At 55.4% G+C, this 24124-nt stretch overlaps 2 protein-coding genes across 2 annotated transcripts; both read left to right on the top strand.

The window, feature by feature from the left end:
- Positions 1–11773: 11773 nt before the first annotated feature.
- LOC118617352 (keratin-associated protein 10-7-like) lies at positions 11774–12529 on the top strand. The gene has a single exon (XM_036243249.1). It carries the CDS (start codon positions 11774–11776, stop codon positions 12527–12529), a length of 756 nt encoding a protein of 251 aa, XP_036099142.1.
- Positions 12530–17024: 4495 nt separating this feature from the next.
- On the top strand, positions 17025–17660 carry LOC118617353 (keratin-associated protein 10-8-like). The gene has a single exon (XM_036243250.1). It carries the CDS (start codon positions 17025–17027, stop codon positions 17658–17660), a length of 636 nt encoding a protein of 211 aa, XP_036099143.1.
- Positions 17661–24124: the final 6464 nt, after the last annotated feature.

The following is a 24124-nucleotide window of genomic DNA, read 5'->3' as shown; positions in this document are numbered from 1 at the left end:
TTCATAACAACGAAAACTGGCATCAGCCACGCGTCCATCCACAGGGGGATGCGTGCGCAGGTCATGCCACAAAAGGGGCCGCCTTGCTGACCCCCGCAGCGGCATAGAGGGGGCACCCTGCTGACCCCCGCAGCAGCATACAGGGGGCCCCTTGCTGACCCCCGCAGCGGCATACAGGGGGCGCCCTGCTGACCCCCGCAGCGGCATACAGGGGGCCCCTTGCTGACCCCCGCAGCGGCATACAGGGGGCACCCTGCTGACCCCCGCAGCGGCATACAGGGGGCGCCCTGCTGACCCCCGCAGCGGCATACAGGGGGCGCCCTGCTGACCCCCGCAGCGGCATACAGGGGCCGCCTTGCTGACCCCCGCAGCGGCATACAGGGGGCGCCCTGCTGACCCCGCAGCGCATACAGGGGGCCCTGCTCGCTGACCCCGCAGCGGCTACAGGGGGGCGCCTGCTGACCCCCGCAGCGGCCATACAGGGGGCCCCTTGCTGACCCCCGCAGCGGCATACAGGGGCACCCTGCTGACCCGCAGCGGCATACAGGGGCCGCCTTGCTGACCCCCCGCAGCGGCATACAGGGGGCGCCCTGCTGACCCCGCAGCGGCATACATGGGGCGCCCTGCTGACCCCGCAGCAGCATACAGGGGGCCCCTTGCTGACCCCCGCAGCGGCATACAGGGGGCACCCTGCTGACCCCGCAGCGGCATACAGGGGCCGCCTTGCTGACCCCCGCAGCGGCATACAGGGGGGGCCCTGCTGACCCCCGCAGCGGCATACAGGGGGCGCCCTGCTGACCCCCGCAGCGGCATACAGGGGGCCCCTTGCTGACCCCCGCAGCGGCATACAGGGGGCGCCCTGCTGACCCCCGCAGCGGCACACAGGGGGCGCCCTGCTGACCCCCGCAGCGGCACACAGGGGCCGCCTTGCTGACCCCCGCAGCGGCATACAGGGGCCGCCTTGCTGACCCCCGCAGCGGCATACAGGGGGCGCCCTGCTGACCCCGCAGCGGCATACAGGGGGCCCCTTGCTGACCCCCGCAGCGGCATACAGGGGGCGCCCTGCTGACCCCCGCAGCGGCATACAGGGGGCCGCCTTGCTGACCCCCGCAGCGGCATACAGGGGGCGCCTTGCTGACCCCCGCAGCGGCACACAGGGGCCGCCTTGCTGACCCCCGCAGCAGCATACAGGGGGGGCCCTGCTGACCCCCGCAGCAGCATACAGGGGCCGCCTTGCTGTCCCCGCAGCGGCATACAGGGGGCGCCCTGCTGACCCCCGCAGCGGCATACAGGGGGCGCCCTGCTGACCCCCGCAGCGGCATAAAGAAAACTCCGAAACGAGCTGCTTCGGAGCCAGACGGTCCCTGCTGCGCGCTCTCCTGAAGGAGGTCGGAGCCATGCTGGACTGTAAGTGGTTTGAAAGGAATCGGGGCAGTGGCCGCTCCTGAGGGCTGGAGCAGAACTGCCCGGGGGGGGCAGGAGAGAACATTCTGGGACCTCAATATCGAACCCCGCGATGACACGGTCCCTGAAGCGTTTCGGTGACGCACTGCTGTTGGTAACACGTGCGCAGGCTTCAGAAAGCGAGAAGGGCGGACAGGATGTCTACGAGAGCGAACCAGGCGCTGCGCGGATCTAGGACTGATGCGTGGGTGTGGATCTAGGACTGATGCAGGTGTGGATCTAGGACTGATGCGGGTGTGGATCTAGGACTGATGCGTGGGTGCGGATCTAGGACTGATGCGGGTGTGGATCTAGGCCTGATGCGGGTGGTGGATCTAGGCTGATGCGGGTGTGGATCTAGGACTGATGCGGGGTTGGATCTAGGACTGATGCTGTGGGTGCGGATCTAGGACTGATGCGGGGTTGCGGATCTAGGACTGGTTGCGTGGGTGCGGATCTAGGACTGATGCGTGGTGTGGATCTAGGACTGATGCGTGGTGTGGATCTAGGACTGATGCGTGGGTGTGGGATCTAGGACTGATGCGTGGGGTGTGGATCTAGGACTGATATGCGTTGGTGTGGATCTAGGACTGATGCGTGGGTGTGGATCTAGGACTGATGCGGGTGTGGATCTAGGACTGATGCGTGGGTGTGGATCTAGGACTGATGCGTGGGTGTGGATCTAGGACTGATGCGGGTGTGGATCTAGGACTGATGCGTGGGTGTGGATCTAGGACTGATGCGGGTGTGGATCTAGGACTGATGCGGGTGTGGATCTAGGACTGATGCGGGTGTGGATCTAGGACTGATGCGTGGGTGCGGATCTAGGACTGATGCGTGGGTGCGGATCTAGGACTGATGCGTGACTGCGGATCTAGGACTGATGCGGGTGCGGATCTAGGACTGATGCGGGTGCGGATCTAGGACTGATGCGGGTGCGGATCTAGGACTGATGCGTGGGTGTGGATCTAGGACTGATGCGGGTGCGGATCTAGGACTGATGCGTGGGTGTGGATCTAGGACTGATGCGTGGGTGTGGATCTAGGACTGATGCGGGTGTGGATCTAGGACTGATGCGGGTGTGGATCTAGGACTGATGCGTGGGTGTGGATCTAGGACTGATGCGTGGGTGTGGATCTAGGACTGATGCGGGGGTGGATCTAGGACTGATGCGTGGGTGTGGATCTAGGACTGATGCGTGGGTGTGGATCTAGGACTGATGCGTGGGTGTGGATCTAGGACTGATGCGTGGGTGTGGATCTAGGACTGATGCGGGTGTGGATCTAGGACTGATGCGGGTGTGGATCTAGGACTGATGCGTGGGTGTGGATCTAGGACTGATGCGGGTGTGGATCTAGGACTGATGCGGGTGTGGATCTAGGACTGATGCGTGGGTGTGGATCTAGGACTGATGCGGGTGTGGATCTAGGACTGATGCGGGTGTGGATCTAGGACTGATGCGGGTGTGGATCTAGGACTGATGCGGGTGTGGATCTAGGACTGATGCGGGTGCGGATCTAGGACTGATGCGGGTGCGGATCTAGGACTGATGCGGGTGTGGGGATCTAGGACTGATGCGGGTGTGGATCTAGGACTGATGCGGGTGTGGATCTAGGACTGATGCGGGTGTGGATCTAGGACTGATGCGGGTGTGGATCTAGGACTGATGCGGGTGCGGATCTAGGACTGATGCGGGTGTGCGGATCTAGGACTGATGCGGGTGTGGATCTAGGACTGATGCGTGGGTGCGGATCTAGGACTGATGCGGATGCGGATCTAGGACTGATGCGGGTGCGGATCTAGGACTGATGCGTGGGTGCGGATCTAGGACTGATGCGGGTGCGGATCTAGGACTGATGCGGGTGCGGATCTAGGACTGATGCGTGGGTGTGGATCTAGGACTGATGCGGGTGTGGATCTAGGACTGATGCGGGTGCGGATCTAGGACTGATGCGTGGGTGTGGATCTAGGACTGATGCGGGTGTGGATCTAGGACTGATGCGGGTGCGGATCTAGGACTGATGCGGGTGCGGATCTAGGACTGATGCGGGTGCGGATCTAGGACTGATGCGGGTGCGGATCTAGGACTGATGCGTGGGTGTGGATCTAGGACTGATGCGTGGGTGTGGATCTAGGACTGATGCGGGTGTGGATCTAGGACTGATGCGGGTGTGGATCTAGGACTGATGCGGGTGCGGATCTAGGACTGATGCGGGTGCGGATCTAGGACTGATGCGGGTGTGGATCTAGGACTGATGCGGGTGCGGATCTAGGACTGATGCGGGTGTGGATCTAGGACTGATGCGTGGGTGCGGATCTAGGACTGATGCGGGTGCGGATCTAGGACTGATGCGGGTGCGGATCTAGGACTGATGCGGGTGCGGATCTAGGACTGATGCGTGGGTGTGGATCTAGGACTGATGCGGGTGTGGATCTAGGACTGATGCGTGTGTGGATCTAGGAGGATAGCGTGGTGTGGATCTAGGACTGATGCGGGTGTGGATCTAGGACTGATGCGTGGGTGCGGATCTAGGACTGATGCGGGTGTGGATCTAGGACTGATGCGTGGGTGCGGATCTAGGACTGATGCGGGTGCGGATCTAGGACTGATGCGGGTGCGGATCTAGGACTGATGCGTGGGTGTGGATCTAGGACTGATGCGGGGGTGGATTCTAGGACTGATAGCGGGTGTGGATCTAGGACTGATGCGTGGGTGCGGATCTAGGACTGATGCGGGTGCGGATCTAGGACTGATGCGTGGGTGTGGATCTAGGACTGATGCGTGGGTGTGGATCTAGGACTGATGCGGGTGCGGATCTAGGGACTCGATTGCGGGTGCGGATCTAGACTGATGCGGGTGCGGATCTAGGACTGATGCGGGTGCGGATCTAGGACTGATGCGTGGGTGGGATCTAGGACTATGCGGGTGTGGATCTAGGACTGATGCGGTGTGGATCTAGGACTGATGCGGGTGTGGATCTAGGACTGATGCGGGTGTGGATCTAGGACTGATGCGGGTGTGGATCTAGGACTGATGCGGGTGTGGATCTAGGACTGATGCGTGGGTGTGGATCTAGGACTGATGCGGGTGTGGATCTAGGACTGATGCGGGTGTGGATCTAGGACTGATGCGGGTGTGGATCTAGGACTGATGCGTGGGTGTGGATCTAGGACTGATGCGGGTGTGGATCTAGGACTGATGCGGGTGTGGATCTAGGACTGATGCGGGTGTGGATCTAGGACTGATGCGTGGGCGCTCAGGGTTCCGCTGCTTCGCTTTTCTGTGTGTGGACATTTTCACAACGAAACGAAAAGAACAGCTGCAAATAAAGTTAAGAGCTCAGTAGTTTAAAATAATAAAAATGTCCACACACACACAAATAGAAGCCACAAACAGGATTCCTGCTTTGGATAGGAAATTCATTAACCCTTTCCCCTGGCATCCTCTCTCTCTCTTCCTCTCTCTTTTTCCCTGACACTAGTCCCTACCTAGGTGGCCTCTGATACATATGTCTCCTCAGGACACGGTTTTAAACCCTTGTCACTTTGAGTCCCTCTGTCTGCAAGCTTCAAGGGCTGACAGCAGGGACTGGCACCCTCCCTCAGGCCTCTAGGGTTTTAAATTGTTCACACTGTACGATGAACCAGCCACTGCTCATAGCTGACTTTCTCTATAATACACTCATTTCTTTCTTTTTTTTTTAATCCTCACCCAAGGATATTTTTCCAGTGACTTTTTTCAATAAAGTGGGAGGAGGGAGGGAGGGAGAGAGGGAGGAAACACCAGTTTGGGAGAAACACATCGACTGGTTGCCTCCAACATGACCCCAACCGGGCCAGGGATCAAACCTGTAACCAAGGTACGTGTGCTTGACCAGGAATTGAACCTGAGACCCTTTGGTCCACAGGCTGACACTCCAACTGCTGAGCCAAACTGGCCAGGGCTAAACTCATTTCTTAAGAGTACTTAAGTCCCCATCAGTACACTAAGACCCTAAACACTGATAGCCATAACATGTACCAAAGATTATTCATCCATATTGTACCAGCTGCAAAAAATGCTCATGACAGGGACACTATATATTGATTTTTTTAAAAACCTCAATTTATTAAGAAGATACAAGAATTACAGACATATATGCACCACACAACAGAGACCCAAAATATATAAAGCAAACACTGATAGAATTGAAGTGCGAAGTAGACAGTTCTGTAATAATAGCTGGAGACTTTAATACCCTTCACTAGTAGACAGAACATCGACACAGAAGATCAATGAGGAAACGGCGGACTTAACAACACTGTAAACCAACCAGTAATAACAAACATAGACAGAACACGCCACTCAACATCAGAACAACAAACATCTTCTCAAGTGCACATGAGACATTTTCCAAGACAGACCGTATCTCAGGCCACAAAATTTTAATGAATTTTCAAAGATTAAAATCATACAAAGGATTTTTTCCAATAGCAATAAAATACACAAATGTGGAAATTAAACAACACAGTCTTTTTTTTTTTTAATGCAGGTCAAAGAAAAAGTCACAGAGAAATTAAAAATACTTTGAGATAAATTAAAATTAAAACACAACATATAATAAACTATGAGATGCAAGGAGAGAGAGAGAAAAACATCCATGCGAGAGGGACAGGTTGACTGGCTGCCTCCTGCACGACCCCAACCAGGGCTGGGGATGAACCGCAACCAAGGTACGTGCCCTTGACCAGAATCGAACCCGTGATTCACTGGGCCGCGGGCCAATGCTCTAACTGCTGAGCCAAACTGGCCAGGGTAATTTTGGGGTTTTTAAAATCAAGAACATGTGTTGCATTTTGTCAAACACTGTCTATCTAAAGAAACGATCATTTAATTTTAGTCCTTTATATTGTTAATAGTTTATCTTCATTTTTTAATGTTAAATCAACTTAGTACTCCTTTCATAGACTCCACTTGTGATGTGTTATCATCCTTTTTGTGTACTAATGGATTTTATTTTCTAATATTTTGTTAAAGATTTTGCATCTATAGACATGAAAAAAACTATGAGGTGCAAAACCTATGGAATACAGTGCTCAGAGAGAAATATAAGGCTGTAAATGTCTACTTTAGAAAATAAAAAAAAGATCTCAAATCAATAAACTAACATTACACCTTGAAGAGCGAGAAAAAGAACAAACTAAACCCAAAGCAGGAGAGGAGATGGACGAAAATGATAAAGTTAGAGTGAAGATAAGCGACACAGAAGATAGAAGAACAGCAGAGAGAATTAACAAAACCAAACACTGGATCTTTGAAAAATAATTAATAAAATGGACTGACAAAGAAAAAAGAGATACAAATGGCCAAGAGACATATGAAGAAATGCTCAATGTCACTAATCATCAGAGAGATGCAAATTAAAACAACTATAAATATCACCTCACACCTGTCAGAATGGCCGCCATCAACAAATCACCAAACAAGTGCTTGCGAGGATGTGGAGAAAAGGGGACTCTAGTACACTGCTGGTGGGAATGCAGACTGGTGCAGCCGCATGGAAAACAGTATGGTGTTTCCTCAAAAAATTAAAAATTGATCTGCCATTTGACCCAGTGATCCCACTTCTAGGAATATATCCTAAGAGGCCTGAAACACCAATCAGAAAGAATATATGTACCCCCATGTTCATAGCAGCACTATTTACAATTGCTAAGATGTGGAAACGGCCCAAGTGTCCATTAGTAGATGAGTGGACAAAAAAGCTGTGGTACATGTACACAGTGGAGTACTATGCAGCTGTAAGAAAGAAAGATCTCTTATCCTTTGAGATGACATGGAGGGACCTCGAGAGTATTATGCTAAGTGAAATAAGCCAAATACCACATGATCTCACTTATTTGTGGAATATAATGAACAAGGTGGGCTGATGAACAAAACAGACCCAGAGACATAGAAAGGAGTATGGTTCAGACTGACAAACCTCAGAGGAGGGGGGTGGGGGGGATGGGTGAGATGAACCAAAGAACTTATATGCATGTATGTAAAACCAATGGACATAGACAACAATGCTGGAGGGGTGGGAGGGCAGGATGGGGCGGAGGACGTCTAGGGAGGAAAAAGGAGAAACATCTGTAACAAAAATAAATTAATAAAAATTGAAAGAGAAAAGGTGCAAATAATTAAATTCAGAAATAAAAGTAGGGATATTACTATGAACCTTACAAAAAAAAATGAGAATACTATGAACACTGTATGATATCAAATTAGATAATCTAGATGAAATGGAAAAAATTTCATAAACAAATTATCTAAATTGACTAAAAAAAGAAACAGAAAATCTCAACAGACCTATAACAAGTAAAGATATTGAATTGCTAACCAAAAACCTTCCAACAAAGAAAAGTCTAGGATCAAACGGCTTCACTGGTGAATTCTACCAACATGTAAAAAATTAACAGCAAACCTTCATAAGCTCTTACCGAAAAAATAGGAGAGAGAAGCCTTCCTGACTCGCTCAGTGATGCCAGCATCACCCAACAGAAACGAACAGTACAGACCGATAAGTCCTGTGGGTATAAATGCAAATATTCTCAACAAGATAACAAACGACCTGAATACAGTAGCATGTTACAGGGATAATTAACCATGGCCAAATGGGATTAATACCAGGAAACTAAGGATGATGTGACCTTTATTTTTAATCAATCAATGTAATATATCATATTAACAGAAAAAGGGGGAGCATGATCTTCTCAATTTATGGGGGGAAAAGGGGCTCTTGACAAAATCCAACACCATTTCATCATTTAAAAAACTCAGAAAACTAGGAATAGATGGAAAAGTTCTCAACATGATATAGGGCATTTATGAAAAACAAGTAACATCACACTTAATAGTGAAGGACTGATAGCTTTTCCTTAAGATCAAGAAAAAAACAGGATGCCCATTATACTAGAAGTTCTACTCAGAGCAATGTACAAAAAAGAGAGATAAAATGCATCAAAACTGGATAGGAAGGGTAAAATAATCTCTATTCATAGATGACATGATCTATACTAGAAAGTCTAAAAAATCCACAAGAAGATACTAGAGCTAATAAAAGACTCAGCAAAGTTGTAAGGTACAAGAAAAACACACAAAACTTAGATGTGATTCTATATGCTAGCAATGAACAATCCAAAAAGAAATTAAGAAAACAATTCCATTTATAATCACATCCAAAAGAATAAAATCCCTAGCAACAAATTTAACCAAGGGGGTAAAGGACATGTACACTAATAACTATAAAACATTGCTGAAGCCCTGGCTGGTGTAGTTCAGTGATTAGAGTGTTGGCCCATGTATCAAAGGGCTGCAGGTTCGATTCCCCATCAAGAGCACATACCTGGGTTGCAGGTTCAATCCCCAGCCCCGCTCAGGTCACATGCAGGAGGCAACCAATGAATATGTCTCTCGCACATCAATGTTTCTCTCTCCCCTCCTCCCTCCATCTCTCCCTTCCATTCTCTATAAAAATCAATGGAAAAAAATAAAATATAACATTGCTGAAGGAATTAAAGAAGACCAAAATAAATGGAAAGACATCCCATGTTCATGGATGAGAAGACTTAATATTGTTAAGATTGCAGTACTACCCAAAGAAATCTACAGACTCAATGCAATCCTTATCAAAATTCTAAAAGCCCCTTTTCCAGAAATGAAAAACTGATCCTCAAACTCATATGAAATTGATAGGGACCTAGGATAGCCATAATAAGCTTGAAAAAGAACAACAAAGTTGGAAGAGTGTCCTCATATCAAAACTTACTACAAAACAACAGTAATGGAAACAAGGCATAAGGGTAGACTTACAGTCTAATGGAATAGAATTGAGATACCAGAAATAAACCTATACATTTATGGTCAACTGATTTTTGACAAGAGTTTCAAGACCATTTATTGGGGTAAAAATAATCTTTTCAACAAAAGATACTAAGAAAACTAGATTTCCATGTGCAAAAGAATGTAGTTTGGACCCTCTACCTCACCCCATATACAAAAATGAACCCAAAATGGATCAACAACCAGAATGTAAGAGCTAAAACCAAACAAGTCTTAGAAGAAAACATAAGGGACATGCTTCGTGATCATGCATTTGACAATGGATCCTTAGATGTGACACCAAAGGCAGGAACAACTTAAGAGAAATATAAATAAATTGGACTTCATCAAAATTTAAAACTTTTATGAATCAAAGGAGATGATTAAGAAAGTGAAAAGACAATATAGAGAATGAGAAAAAATATTTGCAAATCATAGGTATAATAAGAGTTTAATATCCAGAATATATAAAACTCCTACAACTCAACAACAAAAAGACAAACAACTACACTAAAAATGGGCAAAGGGATTTTCTTTAATGAAGATATACAAATGGCCAACAAGTACATAAAGATGCTCAACATCATTAGTCATTAGGGAAATGAAAATCAAAACCACAATGAGATACCATTTCACAACTATTAAAATAGCTTTTTTTTTTTTTAAAGGAAACTAAGAAGTGTTGGTGAGAATACGGAGAAACTGAAACACTTGAACATTTCCAGTGGGAATATAAAATGATGCAGTCACTGTGGAAACATTTTGGCAATTCTTCAAAAAGTTAAAAATAGGATTACCATATGACCCAGAAATTTCTCTCCTAAGAAAACACACAAAAGAACTAAAAAGGAGGAACTCAAATCTTCTTTGCCACCTTATTTACAGTAGCCAAGAGGTGTAAACAATCCAAGCGCCCATCATCGGATGAATGGATAAACACAATGAGTATGTCCATACAATGGAGTATATTGAGTCATGAAAATACAAGAAGTTCTGATTCAAGCTACAACAGACATGAACCTTGAGGACATTATGCTAAAGCTACAGTCCAGGGGCACCCCACTGGCCATTCCCCAACTTGGCTCAGACTCACTCAGAGTGCCCAGGACCCCATCACTCGAGACCCCTTTCTTCTCCCAGTCCCTGGCCCCCGTGGCACCATGCAGCTTATGAGAGCTGTTCAACAGTCAGGACCGTTGCAAGCCCCTAGTTAAACCACTGCTAGCTTGAAATCAGCCACGGTGGGAGTATTTACACCACCGTCATCGACAATCCTGCCAATCTGGACTTTTCATCCAGAGCGCCAGTCCATGCTGCCAGCCCGGACTCCTCTCCCCGCCTGTGGGCACCAGGCTCCCGCCGACTCTTGAGGTACAGCCAAGCAGCCCTCTTCTCAGTCCCCCGGTCACGGACCACAGAGTTCTCAACAAAGAAGGCTGTAGAATGTCTTTGTTCTTTTTTTTTTCCCAATTACAGTTGACAGAATGTCTTTGTTCTTGACTTGAAAAACTACTTGCCTCCCAAAAGGAAACCTCGCAACCTCCTAGTCAACCCCTCTGGATGGTGGCTTCCCTTCGCTGTCATATTGTCCACTTTCCTTCCTGCAGGTGAATAAATGCTCACTTTCTCACTTCCATAGAAGCAGCTCCTTTCTCGGAGCTGGCCCGCCACTCCCCGGACACCCACGGTACGCTTCCACACGAAGGACACAGCACAGTTTCTAATCCAGCTTCATCCTGTCCACCACCCTCCCACAGAATCCAGATTTCTCGTGACTGTCCATGTCTGTCCGCTCTCCGGGAGCTGAGTTTATAGGTCAGGACACTGGCCCACCATATTCCAAGCTCTGGTGCAAGTTCTTAGCTGTGCCTCGGTTTCCCCATCTGTAAAGTGGAAATAACAACAGCTCCTACTTCACAAGGCTTTTGTGAGGGCTGCGGAGTTCATATTTATTAAGTTGCACGAGATCAGGTGCTGGCATAGCAAGAGCTATTATTTAAGTGTTTCCTAATACAATAAAAATAAACACAGCTCCCAAACCATTCAGTGCTATGGTTCAGGAGAGAATTAATCCCAAAGTAAATAGGACATGAAAATGAACAAGATATGATTCAACTGAGTGTTGAGAAATAGGAGAAATACAAGGAAGAAGCCCCAGAAGCTGCTGAGAGGGGCTGTCAGGAACAACTGGCCGCCTGTGTCCATGCCCAGGTCTGGCCCCAGCTACTGATGCCTCCTCTGCACCCCAGCTCCGTTGGCCCTAGGCTCCACCTCTCAGGGGTTTAATGAGCTAAGCTACCTGTCATAGGTCCATGACAAGCGTCCTCAGGGACCTTCTCCAACAACAACAAGGAAACAGGCTCTTCTGTGCCCTCGTGATGGGACAACACACACCCCTGAGCAGTATATAAGCCCTGGGCTGCTCTCACACCCTCACACACACACTCACACACTCTCCTCTCAGCTCACCTCCAGCCACTGCCCACCATGGCCGCGTCCACCCTGTCCGTCTGCTCCAGCGACCTGAGCTATGACAGCCGCACCTGCCTGCCCGGTTCCTCTGACTCTTGTACTGTCTCCTCCTGGGAGGTGGACGACTGTCCAGAGAGCTGCTGCCAGCCCTCCTGCTGTGCCCCCAGCTGCTGCCAGCCCTCCTGCTGTGCCCCCAGCTGCAGCCAGCCCACCTGCTGTGCCCCCAGCTGCTGCCAGCCCACCTGCTGTGCCCCCAGCTGCTGCACCCCAGCCTCCTGCCTGACCCTCATCTACACCCCAGTGAGCTGCATGTCCAGCCCCTGCCAATCAGCCTGCATCAGCTCCTGCACACCCTCGTGCTGCCAGTTTAGCTGCCAGCCCTCCTGCTGCACCTCTGCCCCCTGCCAGCAGCCCTGCTGTATGTCCATGTGCTGCAAGCCCATGTGCTGCACACCCGTCTGCTGCAAGCCCATCTGCTGCAAGCCCATGTGCTGTATGCCTGCCTGCTCTGGGCCTGCCCCCTGCCCTGCCCCCTCCTGCTGCCAGCCCACCCCCTGCTTCTCATCCTGCTGCAGACCCTCCTCCTGCTGCAGACCCTCCTCCTGCATGTCTGTCATCTGCCGCCCCGTGTGCAGGCCTGTGTGCAGGCCGGCCTGCTGCGTGCCCGTCTCCTCCTGCTGTGCCCGCCCCTCTTGCCAGTCCAGCTGCTGCCGCCCGGCCTCCTGTGTGTCCCTGGTCTGCCGCCCCGTGTGCTCCCGCCCAGCCTGCTGAGTCCCAGCCTCAGCCCAGACGTCCTGCTGCTGACCGGGCACGTCCCGCAGAGCACTATGGGGCACTGCAGGCTTCACGGTCGCCTTAGGGTGTCTCTCTTAGGAACTCCCCAGATGCATAGGCGGCCCCTCCTCCTCTCAGCCCAGGAGGACGTCCCACCAAACCCAGGATGACCCCGCCCATCCCCACTGCCACACTCCTCCTGGGGTCCCAGGGGTCAGGTAGGGGTCCGGGTCCTCAGTGGTCTCTGCTTGGAGAATCTAATAAACTCGCCTGCATTTAACCTTGACGACACTTGGTTCTCTCTTGGTCATTTCTCTTTGAATTGCCAGCCAGTCCCCACAGAGGCCAGGCCCGATGCCCTCGCTGCCCTGCCCGACCCCAGCTGCACTGGCCCCTCGGGGCCCCTGCCCGTGCTGGCTGGGCACCTGGCTCCCACCCCACGGGATCTGGGCCAGTCCCAGGAGTGCTGGCCTCGGTGTGGGCAACCCCCCCCCCGGGAGCCCACCGGTGATGAATCCTCAGGGACATGGCGGTGCCCAGTCCTGGACACAGAACCACACTGCCGTGGGCGTCTCCCTGAGAGGCCAGCTGAGGGGAGTCTCCCTGCAGAAGGGACCTGGCAGGACATGGGGTTCAGTGTCTCCCCAAGGAGAGAGGACGGGCAGGTGCAGCGGCCCCTGTGCCGGTGCCCAGAGGATTGGGGTCGGTCAGGCGCCAGCACTCGGCCGCCCAAGCCCTGTGGCCACCTCCCTCCTCTGGCCGCGAGACCTCTCCCTGGAGCACTCCGCCGGGATGGCACAGGGCCCGTCTCATCTCCATGATGACAAAGGAGACCCAGCTGTCCTTCCCCAGTCAGGGCTCCTGCACCCCTCCAGAGAGCTGTCTAACACTCAGGGGCCCGTCTCTCCCCTCCTCACCCTCCACCGCTCCCCTTCCCTCTACCTGCCCGACAGCTGCTGAGGTCGGTCTCACTCCGGCCCTGCCCAGTGGACCTGGCCCGCAGCGCTTGGCCCTCGAGGCTCCTGCTCCCTCGTCCTCTGACTTCCCTGCACCTGTCGCCCCCACTTCACTGTGGCGGGGACTTGCTCTCTCTGCAGATACGTCCCCAGGGCCTCTCCTGGACTCGCGCCACTCACACCTCCGGACGGGATCTTCCAAACTCACCTCTCCTGGCCCACTACCACCCCAGAGCGGGACCCCCTCCACCACCCTGCCTCCGAGCCTGGGCTCTCCCAGTCAGCCTTGGGGTCAGTCCTGCCCTCGGCCCTTCACTCTGCTTGCTAAACGACTCTGCAGCTAGGCAGGGCCCTGGTCCCAGCTCGCACCGCCCCCGCGGCTGCCCACAGCCAGGTGCGCCAGGTGCGCCAGGTGCGCCAGGTGTGACCTTCCCAGCAGAGGCTGGGATCCTGAGGGCTACCAACGGCACACACATTCTTCTCTAGAATGCACTTTGGGAACAAATTGTGCTTTTTTAAAAAAAAAAAATCCTCACCCGAGGATTATCTTCAGATAGGGTAGGAGGGATAAAGAGAGAGAAACATCAACGTGAGAGACACATCAATTGGTTGCCTCCTGCAGGACCCCGACCAGGGCCGGGGACCAAACCACAACCAAGGTACATGCCCTTGACTGGAATCAAACCTGAGACTCTTTGGTCTGTGGGCCGACGCTCCAACCACTGAGCACACTGGCCAGGGCAAAAAATGTGCTTTCTGTCCAGTAGAAGATGCCGATCTGGGAGAAAGATGTTGGAGACCCCGATAGGTTTGGGGGAAGCTGCCATCTCGAGTCCCACATCACAGCCACGGCCTGGACGGGCCGGCAGAGACAGCAGCCCTGTGGGCGTCGGCCACGCCTGGCTGGGCAGAGCCGCTTGTCTGGCCTTGTGGCCCGGCCCTCGCTGAGCTCCGAGTGTGAAGAGCTCGGGCAGAGGTACATCTGAGCAACAGAAGCCGAGAGAACAGAAGCCGGGCGCTCCCTTGACCCAAAGCCACCTGGTCAGCCACAGCCTGCGAGCTCACCTCGATAAGCACCTACCTGTGGCAGGTGTGTCCGGATGCCCTGGACAGGCCTCCCATTTCGTCAGAATGCCCTAGAAGTCCGGGCAATCGGGGCTTTGGATCTCACTAAGGGCCGGATCGTGTGAACTCGCCATAGGGCCAGAAGCCGTGACCCCTTCTGCATGTATTCCGGTCACACCGCGTGCTGCGCCGGCAGCAGGACCCTTCCAGCTAAGCGAATCGCAGTTCTTCTGGGCCGAGTGGGGATCCGAGTGGCCCTGCTGGGCATGATGCTGCCATGTGGCCAATAAAACCATGCTAAAACCGAAGACTTTGAGACGCACCTTGCAGGCGTCGGGCACTGAGTGTGTTTAAATCACACAATGGCCGGGGTGCACTGTGACCCCGTCTTGTGGAAGGGAAGACGCACAGTGACCTGCCAAGGTCGTACACACCAGATCAGGCAGTGAGCACGAGAGGGGAGAGCAGGAGACCATGTGGGGCGGGTAAAACACCGAGTGTTCGCAGAGTGCTGCAGCGCACCAATGACGTCCCCAAAGACAGCCTCATCCGGACCCCAAGCCTGTGGGTGCCACCTGGTGCAGGGGAAGGGACTCTGCAGACTGACTGCAGGCTGCTGATTAAATGAAGAGTCTCAAGAAGGGAGACGGTCCTGGGTCAGCCCGGTGGCCCTAAGCGGCCTCGCGAATGCCCTGCACAGGGAGACACAGACTCCACTTTCTCCTCACACAGACAGGGAGGCGGACACCCAGCCTCAGAGGCAGAGCTTGGAGTGTCAGGGTCAGAGCCAAGGACACCTGGGGCCACAGAAGCTGGAAGAGGCAGGAAGGACACCCTGGAGGCTCCGAGGGCCCTGCAACACTTGGGTCTCGGCTCAGGAAACTGCTCTCAGGCTGTGGCCTCCAGCACCTGAGCAGGTCAGTTTCGGTCATTTTAAACCATCAGGTGTGTGGCCAGTTGGTACGGCCACCCGGGCACACAGAACCACGTAGCGCTGTCGGCAGACCCTGCGATCCCAAGGGAAAGATGGACAGCGACGCGGACTTGACCACAGGCACCAATACACACAGGAGTTCAGTTCCTACAGCACCTCATCAATGTCATAACGGGAAATACTGTAACCTTGTACAATAAATACAGCTTTCATACTTTCTTTTTTTAAAATACGTTTTTATTGATTATTTAGAGAGAGCAAAGAAGGGAGAGAAGAGAGAGAAACATCGATGTGAGAGAGAAACATCGATCGGCCGCCCCCTGCATGCCCCCAGTGGGGATCAAGCCCCCAACCTGGGCATGTGCCCTGACCAGGAATCGAACTGGGACCCTCTGGCTCAATCCACTAAGCCACACCGTCCAGGCTAAGTGTTATGGTTTAAAATGTCATTGAGACAACATAGAATAATAATAATGATAATAATAATAAAGAACCCTCAGCCTTCTAAGGAGTCCAGTCCAGCAGGTGACGCTCTAACCTGCTCCGTGCGCGGGGACCGGTGTGCCCGCCTTCCTGGCCAGCGCCACGGGGCCCTGAGAGCCCAGAGCTTACAGAGGAAACACGCCTCCGCTTGGTGCTGGCAGCTCAGCTGGGCAAGGACCACCGCCCCTGCCCACAGCACAACCCCCCAGCCAGAGACGCAGTCTGGAGGAAGAACAGCACAAAGCCCCTCCCCCGGGCCCCTGCTACCTCTCAGGTCACAGCCTGAGGCAGGGACAGCTGGCCCCACCACAGGCAGAACTGGCCCAGTATGTCCAGAGCCCTCCCATCATCTCAGGGACTTGGTGACAACGCAAGGAAGGGGGCCAGCCCAGCTGATGTGGCTCACTGGATGGAGCGTCGTCCCATGGACTTAGAGGTCCGGGTTCGATTTCTGGTCAGGGAACATGCTCAGATTTCGGGCTCGATCCCCAGTGGGGGGCGTGCAGGAGGCAGCTGACCCAGGTCTCTCTCTCACATCAATGTTTCTATCTCTCTCTCCCTCCCTCTCTCTCTCTAAAAAAAATCAATAAAACATTTAAAAAAAAAAAAAAAAGGGGACCACATGCCCCAGAGACAGGCTCCCATGTGAGGAGCCATTCGTGGGACCCAGAATCCAAGTTACCCTCCCCCGCCACCAGGCCCCTGCAAGGAGCACGAGGCAGCCCACCCTCCATCCATGTGCCTCGGCTCAACCCCAACCTGTCTCTCAGGCCCACTCAGCAGACTTGGTCAGCACTGGCCACCCAGCCCCAACACACAGGCAGCACTTTTACGAGCTGGGCAGCATCTCCTGGGAAAATTAACCAGCCCTAATGAGGGCTCACCAGGAACCAACTCCAAACACCTACAAGGAAGGAAGGGCGTGTGAGCCTCCTGCTGGGGCAACACACAACACGGAGGAGGGGTATAAAGGCCGACAGCCTAGGGCACCTCACACACACTCACACTCACACACTCACACCTCCTCCAGCTCACCTCCAGCCCACTGCCCACCATGGCCGCGTCCACCCGGTCCGTCTGCTCCAGCAACCTGAGCTATGGCAGCCGGGCCTGCCAGCCAGGTTCCTCCGAGTCTTGTACTGACTCCTCCTGGCAGGTGGACGACTGTCCAGAGAGCTGCTGTGAGCCCTCCTGCTGTGCCCCCAGCTGCTGCCAGCCCACCTGCTGTGTCCCCACCTGCTGCCAGTCTATCTGCTGTGTCCCTACCTGCTGCCAATCCACCTGCTGTGTCCCCAACAGCTGTGCCCCAGCCCCCTGCCTGACCCTCATGTACACTCCAGTGAGCTGCATGTCCAGCCCCTGCCAGTCAGCCTGCAGCAGCTCCTGCACACCCTCGTGCTGCCAGCCCTCCTGCTGCACCTCCGCCCCCTGCCAGCAGCCCTGCTGTGTGCCCGTCTGCTGCAAGCCCGTGTGCTGTGTGCCCGTCTGCTCTGGGCCTGCCCCCTGCCCCTCATCCTGCTGCAGACCCTCCTCATGCATGTCCGTCATCTGCCGCCCCGTGTGCAGGCCGGCCTGCTGCGTGCCCGCCTCCTCCTGCTGTGCCCCCTCCTCCTGCCGGCCCAGCTGCTGCTGCCCGGCCTCCTGTGTGTCCCTGGTCTGCCGCCCCGTGTGCTCCCGCCCAGTCTGCTGAGTCCCAGCCTCAGCCCAGACGTCCTGCTGCTGACCGGGCACGTCCCCCCAGGACCAGCCCCCCCTCTCCCACAGCTGCCTTCAGGATTTAACCCAGCACGTGCACTGGTACATGTCTCAGCACGAACACGTGCTGACCTCGGACCCCAACAACCAGGCTGAGCCTGTCTGCAGCCTCCACATCAGGCCAGAGGAAGCTGGATGGCCCTGCCCTGCTGTTGGGAAGTCCCCAGGCTGCTTCCTGGCCTTTCTCCCAGAGCCTTACCGGGGCCCCTGCCCTGTCTGGACCCCCACTCCAGATGCCGTTTGCCCCCCTCTCCTCATGCATGTGTCTCGAGCTGAGAGAATAAACTTGCCGTCCGGCCCCTGCTGCCCTCTCGCTGGGCCTGGTTTGCTCCAGCCTTCCGGGCTGACAACCCGGCTTCTGCATCTTCAGACACCAGGCACATCGTGGGAGCTTTTCCAGCAATGCTGACTTCTGACACCCACTCCTGTGTCTGTACCTCTGGGCAGCTCTCGGGTGGCTGTGCCGCAGGTCTGGGAGTCACGTGGCCAACAGCCCCCGAGCCAGCAGGCCCTTGGCGAGAGCCCTGTATCCCAGGCCTGCTCTCCCCGCTCAGTCTGAGGCCACCAGGGGCAGCGCCTAAGCTGACTTCTGGGCCAGGACATTCCTAGGTCAGAGCTGACACAGAGGGTCCCTACAGACAGACAAATTCCTGGTCTGTCCCTCCATCTCCCCTTGAACCTCCATGTTTGATTCAAATGCCCCACCCCTGCCTGTCTGTGTCTGCGCAGGCCAATGACAACACCTGTTCCCCCACCCAAGGTCCAATTTGGGTGTGGCAGAGGCCAAGGGACCCTTGCCCAGTTCCAGCCTCAGTGTGGCAGAGGTCAGAGGGAAGAGGCCAGAGGGTAGGCGATTTCCACGGCCCATACTCTGGGACCCAGGCTTGCTGTCTTTGGAGGGTTTTCCCTCACTGCCAGTCTGGATGGGGCCCCCGCGTTTCCCAAACTTCCCAAGCCCAGCCCTCACTCCTGGACAGAGCCACTTCCTAACTGAGGTCCCCTGCCTCCACACCCCAACCAGCGCCACCTCCTCGCTCTTGTCCCTTCCCTACTGTTGACATGAAACCCTCTCCCACCCAGGAGGCCATGAAACCCAGCAAGGCACCCTAAAGGAGGCGGGCCAACGGTGAGTGCCCACACCCTCAGAGCAGGTTTAAGAGGTCGCCTGGCCCTCACATAATCTCCCCTGGAGACCCTGGTCCAGACCCCCAGGGCTGGGATGGCTTTTCCGAAGCCACCCTCCCAACATGAGGGTCCTCAGGGAACCTGTCAGTGGAACTAGACTGGGATGGTGTGAATTCACAGTCCTTCCTCCTACATTCTGGGGCTGCTTACCCTGGGGACCCTGCCCTGCCACCACCCCTCTCCTGAGGGATCCTGTCCCTCCCTCCTGGGTCCCTACTATGAAAGGAGGGGTGAGAAACAATTCCCACAGCTGTTACGGGGCCAGAAAATTCCCTGGACTTCTGTCCACTGTAGCTTCCCCTAAGCCTGTAGCCTCTGGACAACCTCACCTGCACCCCCCAGAGGCCAGTGAACTGGGGACCCCAACCTACTGTGGGCCAGGACCTCTCTGGGCAGCTAGTAAAATGCTTAGGCCCCGTCTTAGAAACAGGTATTTAAATGTAATATTCTAGATTTCCAGGGGAGGCAATTTTTTGAAAATATAGTTATTAAAATATTTTTAGCCCAGCCAGTATGGCTTAGTGGTTGAGCATGGACCCATGCACCAAGCGGTCGTGGGTTCGATTCCCGGTCAGGGCACATGCCCAGGTTGTGGGCCCAGTGCCCAGTGGGGAGCATGCGGGATGGCCAGTGGATGTTCTCTCTCATCATTGATGTTTCTCTCTAAAAATTAATACAGAAAATAAATATTTTTTAAACAAATACGTACTGAGGCGGCCTTTCCAGTAAGGTATTAACCAACAAGAGGAAAGGCGACCTAACACGGATGGGGCACTGTTGTTCCCGAAAATCTGTCGTGGGGCACAAGGATGCGGGTGACAGTCCCTGCCGCTGCGGCGTCTGGATTGAAGCCACGACGACAAAGATGCGTGGTTCCCACCCAAGTTCACAGCCCGGATTCCATTGCCCACCCACACCCGATGGGGCCTAGCGCGTCGGGAAAGCCGCGATGGCAAAAGGCGCCCTGGTTCAACCGGGGCCAGACGCGCCCCTGCCTGAGCGCTGTTCTGTCCGCGCGCCCAGACGCCAGCAGCGGCCTGTCACCCGCGCCGGTGACCCTTCCTTGGGGCTCCCTGAGCTCGGCCTCGACCCCCCAGTGCGCCACACGCAGACCTCCCAGGGAAGGTCGTGGCCCAGCGCACGGCTGCCCGAGCGCCCACCCAGCAGCTCTCCACCCGCGACGCCCGCTCACGCGCCGCGCCAGGTGGGGCTGTGGGCGGCGCCCGCGCTTCAGGAGGCCTCCCAACCAGCTCCACGCGCGAGCCCTGCGTCAGGGCCACGTGCAGGCCGCGGAAACAAGTCCACCGAACAAGTTTAATCAGCTGGGTGGATATGCTCCGAGTTTTTCTCAGCGGTGCGCGCGTGGGCACGACCCCACGTGCACACACCGACTTCCCCTCTGAGTGGCACGACCCCCCCCCCCAGGCGGACCCCGCCCAGCCTGCAGACCCCTCCCCTCCTGTCCCCTCCCGCCCCCTCCCCTCCCCTCCCAGGTGGCAGCCCCCGCCTCCCAGGTCGCCCCGCCCTACCCCTTCCGCTGCTCGGGCCCAGGGGGGCGGTGGAGGGGTCTCCCGGGCTGCACGCCGACCCTGGAGTCACCTTGGCAGCGAGGTTGGCACCCCCTCACCCCCACCCCCACAATGCAGGTAAGTGCGCCTGAATTCGCGGAGACGCTCGTCGGATTGGATTCGCCCGGGCCCGAGCTCCCCGCCAGGCAACGGCACCGGGCCCAGGTGGCCAAGCCCCGACCTGGGCTGGGACGAAAAGCGAAGCCTTAGCAGATGGGGTCCCCACCCCGATTCGCAGCGAGGGAGGGAGGGGCGTTAACGTGTGGTGCCCCCGCCCGGCTCTCTGAGCGGAGCTGGGCAGGGGGAGGGGGGATCCCCCTGGCCGTGGCACCAGCGTGGGCGCCGCTGCGGGGTGAAGGGGGATGGCGCAGGGCCGGAGCCCGGGTTCGGGGTGCTCCGGGGACGGGAGACGCGGGGTTGGAACGCGGAGAGTGACAGCCGAGCGCCTCGCCCCCTCTTCCCACTCCGCCCCCCAGACTCGGGATGGGAGGAGTAGTGGGCACCCCCCGCCCCAGCACGGACGGGCTAAGACCCCACCTGGGAGGACGGGGCGGGGGCGCCGAGGAGACGGGGAGCTGGGAGGAGGGGGGTCCAGCAGGAAGCCAGTCCAGACCTGGAAGCATGCGCCTCAACTGTGCAGAAAGACCGCCCCGAAACCCATGATCTGCTCTTCGAGATCAAAACCTCGGAATCTGCGCGCCGTGCATGAGGTTCCATTATAGAAAGGACTGTTCTTTGTTTCCTGATTTCTGTGCGGACAAAACATTAAAGTATTTAAAAACTAACCCCGTCCTAACAGCTGAGAATGTGTTAAAGAAAAACAGTTTTCCTTTTTTTTTTTTTAAAGGGTGACAGAGTGGCCTGGTTTAAGGCTGGTCTCTTCTGTGCTTGGGGGACGAAGGGGGGGGTGGTCCCCCGGGCTTGTAGGAGAGACAAGGGCGAGGGGTGTGCTGGGGGCTCCTCCAGAGTGCAGGTCGCTGAACCTGTCCTGATGGGGGGAAGGTATTTATTTAATGTCACGTATGAACTTTTGCTAAAAGTGACGTAACTGAAAAGCTTAGCACTAACTATGAATGTGGGGACCAGCTTGTCCCCAGTTGCGAACCACTCCCCAGCCCTGTGGAACTGTCGAGCAGGTGAGGCGGCTTTCCAGCCCCGCCCCCTCCCACCCCAGAGGCTCCGGACCTGGGGGGGGGGGGGCAGGTCTGGAACAGCCCGGCCTGGGGCTAGGGGCCCAGCTTCCCAGGCGCCCTGCGCTCCCGCTCTGAGTGGACAGAGGACAGTTGACCAGGAAAGAGAAGCAACCGGCTTCTTAATTGCAAAAGGCTAAAAGGCTTGACTCGCGTGGGTGTGAACCACCAGCGGGGGGCTCTCCCAGGAAGCGGCTTCGGGGGACTCTCAGCAAAGGGCCCGAACTCCCCCCAGGAATCACCCGCTGAAGCACCAACCACCACCGCAGAGCTCCTGTTAAAAACCAGGGACAAAGTCCGTGAAAAGATTCGGCGCCCCCAACCCCTGCTTACTTCCCCAGGTGCAGAGGAGACCAAATGCCCACCGCCTCCCACCCCAGCTGGCTTTAAAATGCGAATCTGTTCCCAGCATTTCCGGGGTACTTTCTCCAGCTCCAGGGATGTGGGGTACCCCAGGTTGGAGCACTCCACCCATCCCTGCATTCGGCCTACCCTGGGGTCCCTGCAGAAAGCCTTGGCCATGTGGCTCCCACCCAGCTAAAGATTCCCTCCGAGGTTCTGCTGGACCCTCCCACCCAGGGGAGGTCACAGCTCCTTGCTCTGCGGAGCTGCAGTCTGATGGCCGCGCAAGCGCCCAGCTCCTAGGCTGTGCTGCCTGCTGCAGCGCCCCCGCGACAGGAGCAGCGCCGGCCTCGCCTCCGTATTGAGCAAGTAAAGGAGCGAAGGGGTGTGGAGGGGCGCCCTGTGGATTAGGCCCTGCGCCCTGGGAGAGGACCCACGTCTGGTTCTCCTGACAGCCCACCTCCATCTGAGCCCACTTGACCGCTTCTCTCTGCCGTCCCCCACCCCAGCCCATCAGTGATGGGGTCCAGCTGTCCCCCTTATGACTCCCACAGAATTCTCTGCCTTTGCCTCCTGTCTGGTTGGGACAAGCTGAGTTGGGATGGACAGCAGGGACTTTCCACCAGCACCATCCTGCCCTCTCCCACAAATGCCACTCCTTCCTGATGGAGAGCCCCCCTCTCGAACCCGCCCACCCAGGTATCCCCCCACAGGACACCCGCACACATGTTGTGCAGCCGGAATCATGGACTTTTGTAGGAGCTGAGTAGATCTTAGCAGCCTATTTCAACCTTGTTGTCCAGGGCAGCTGGTCCTGCTGAGGGGTCCAAGCCTCAGAGGGCATAGGCTGGCTTCAGGGGGTCAGGGAGATCAACAGCACAAAAGGCATCTTGGCCCAGAATCCTGCCAGCCACACTAAATCCAGGAGCCCACCCGCACATCCAGGTACACCCTGAGCCCCCCGCTGCTGGGCGTTAGAGCCCCTTCCACCACCCCCACCCTGAGATCAGTCCAGTGGCTGCACCTCCCACCTGCCCCACCTCAGGTTTGGCTGAGACTGAGGCATGACCATCAGAAGGGCCAGACAGTCCCCAAGCCCCACCCCTCAGCAGAGGGTCCCAGTCCCCCCCCCCCCGCTTCCGGTAGGAGGTGTCTATAACCGTGAGCTCACCCAAGAAGGGCCGTGGTGAGCTGCTGCTGGTCAGTATGTTAATGAATTGGGGAGCTGCTGATTGGTGTGTGGCCTGTGTGGTCCTGGCTAGTTTCCCAGGGATCCCTGCCTGCTCCCCTGCCCAGAGCCAGGGCCCACTTTAACAGCCCAGGACGCAGCTCCTGCTGTCCCATCCTGAAAGCCAGCTGAAGGGCCTGCTTCCTGTCCAGTCAAGGCCCTCCCCACCTCCAGGCCTCTTGGATTGCCCCTCCCCGTACCTCCTAAAGCCATACAGACAGCAAGTCCCGCTGAGCCACCGTCCCTGTTCTCCCACCCCTGGGCCACTCCATCCTCCCGCCTTCACCCACACTTTCTGAGGTGTAGCTTCTCTCCCAGTCCTGCCCCACGTCGTGGGGATAGCCGAAAATCCTAGCCCAGAGTTCCCCCACAGCCTTACAGTGACCAATGCACCCTGATACTAGGGAGACAGTATGCCCAGGGCAGAGAGATGGCCCGTGGTGGCCAGCAAGATGGCCCTCGCCCCAGCCGGCACCCTCCTGAGAGGAACACACATGCCTGAAGCCTTCTCCACTGTCCTGTGACCGGCCACCAGCCACCAGCCACTGCTCCAACCTGGACAGAGTTGGGGGCCAGGACTTCAAATCCGGGTGTCGCAGCCAAGGCCCCAGCATGTCACACACGCACGATGACAGATCCAAGAACGAGGCCCGAAGCAAAGTGAAGTCCAGCCCCGGCCCATACACACGCAACCTGACAGCGGAGCCCTACACTTTGCGCAGCCGAATGCCATCCAAGTGGTGGTTAACTCTGAAGTCCTGTCTGGCCTTTACACAAGTGTCTTGGGAGTGTTCCAAATGTGGTTCAATATCATTTACGTGACTTTTATCTTTCCTCCTTCGTTTGTTTTTAGAACTGGGTCATCTTTTAACTATTTGCAATGTAC

The sequence above is a fragment of the Molossus molossus genome, unplaced genomic scaffold, assembly GCF_014108415.1.
Source record: "Molossus molossus isolate mMolMol1 unplaced genomic scaffold, mMolMol1.p scaffold_m16_p_5, whole genome shotgun sequence".
NCBI classification, from domain to species: Eukaryota; Metazoa; Chordata; class Mammalia; order Chiroptera; family Molossidae; genus Molossus; species Molossus molossus.
The sequence above is the reverse complement of the archived record's forward strand: the minus strand, read 5'-3'. Positions and strand labels throughout refer to the sequence as shown.

Bases quoted from the DNA above. Each gene is read 5' to 3' on its own strand.
- LOC118617352 (XM_036243249.1), top strand. From the start codon at position 11,774: ATGGCCGCGTCCACCCTGTCCGTCTGCTCCAGCGACCTGAGCTATGAC.
- LOC118617353 (XM_036243250.1), top strand. From the start codon at position 17,025: ATGGCCGCGTCCACCCGGTCCGTCTGCTCCAGCAACCTGAGCTATGGC.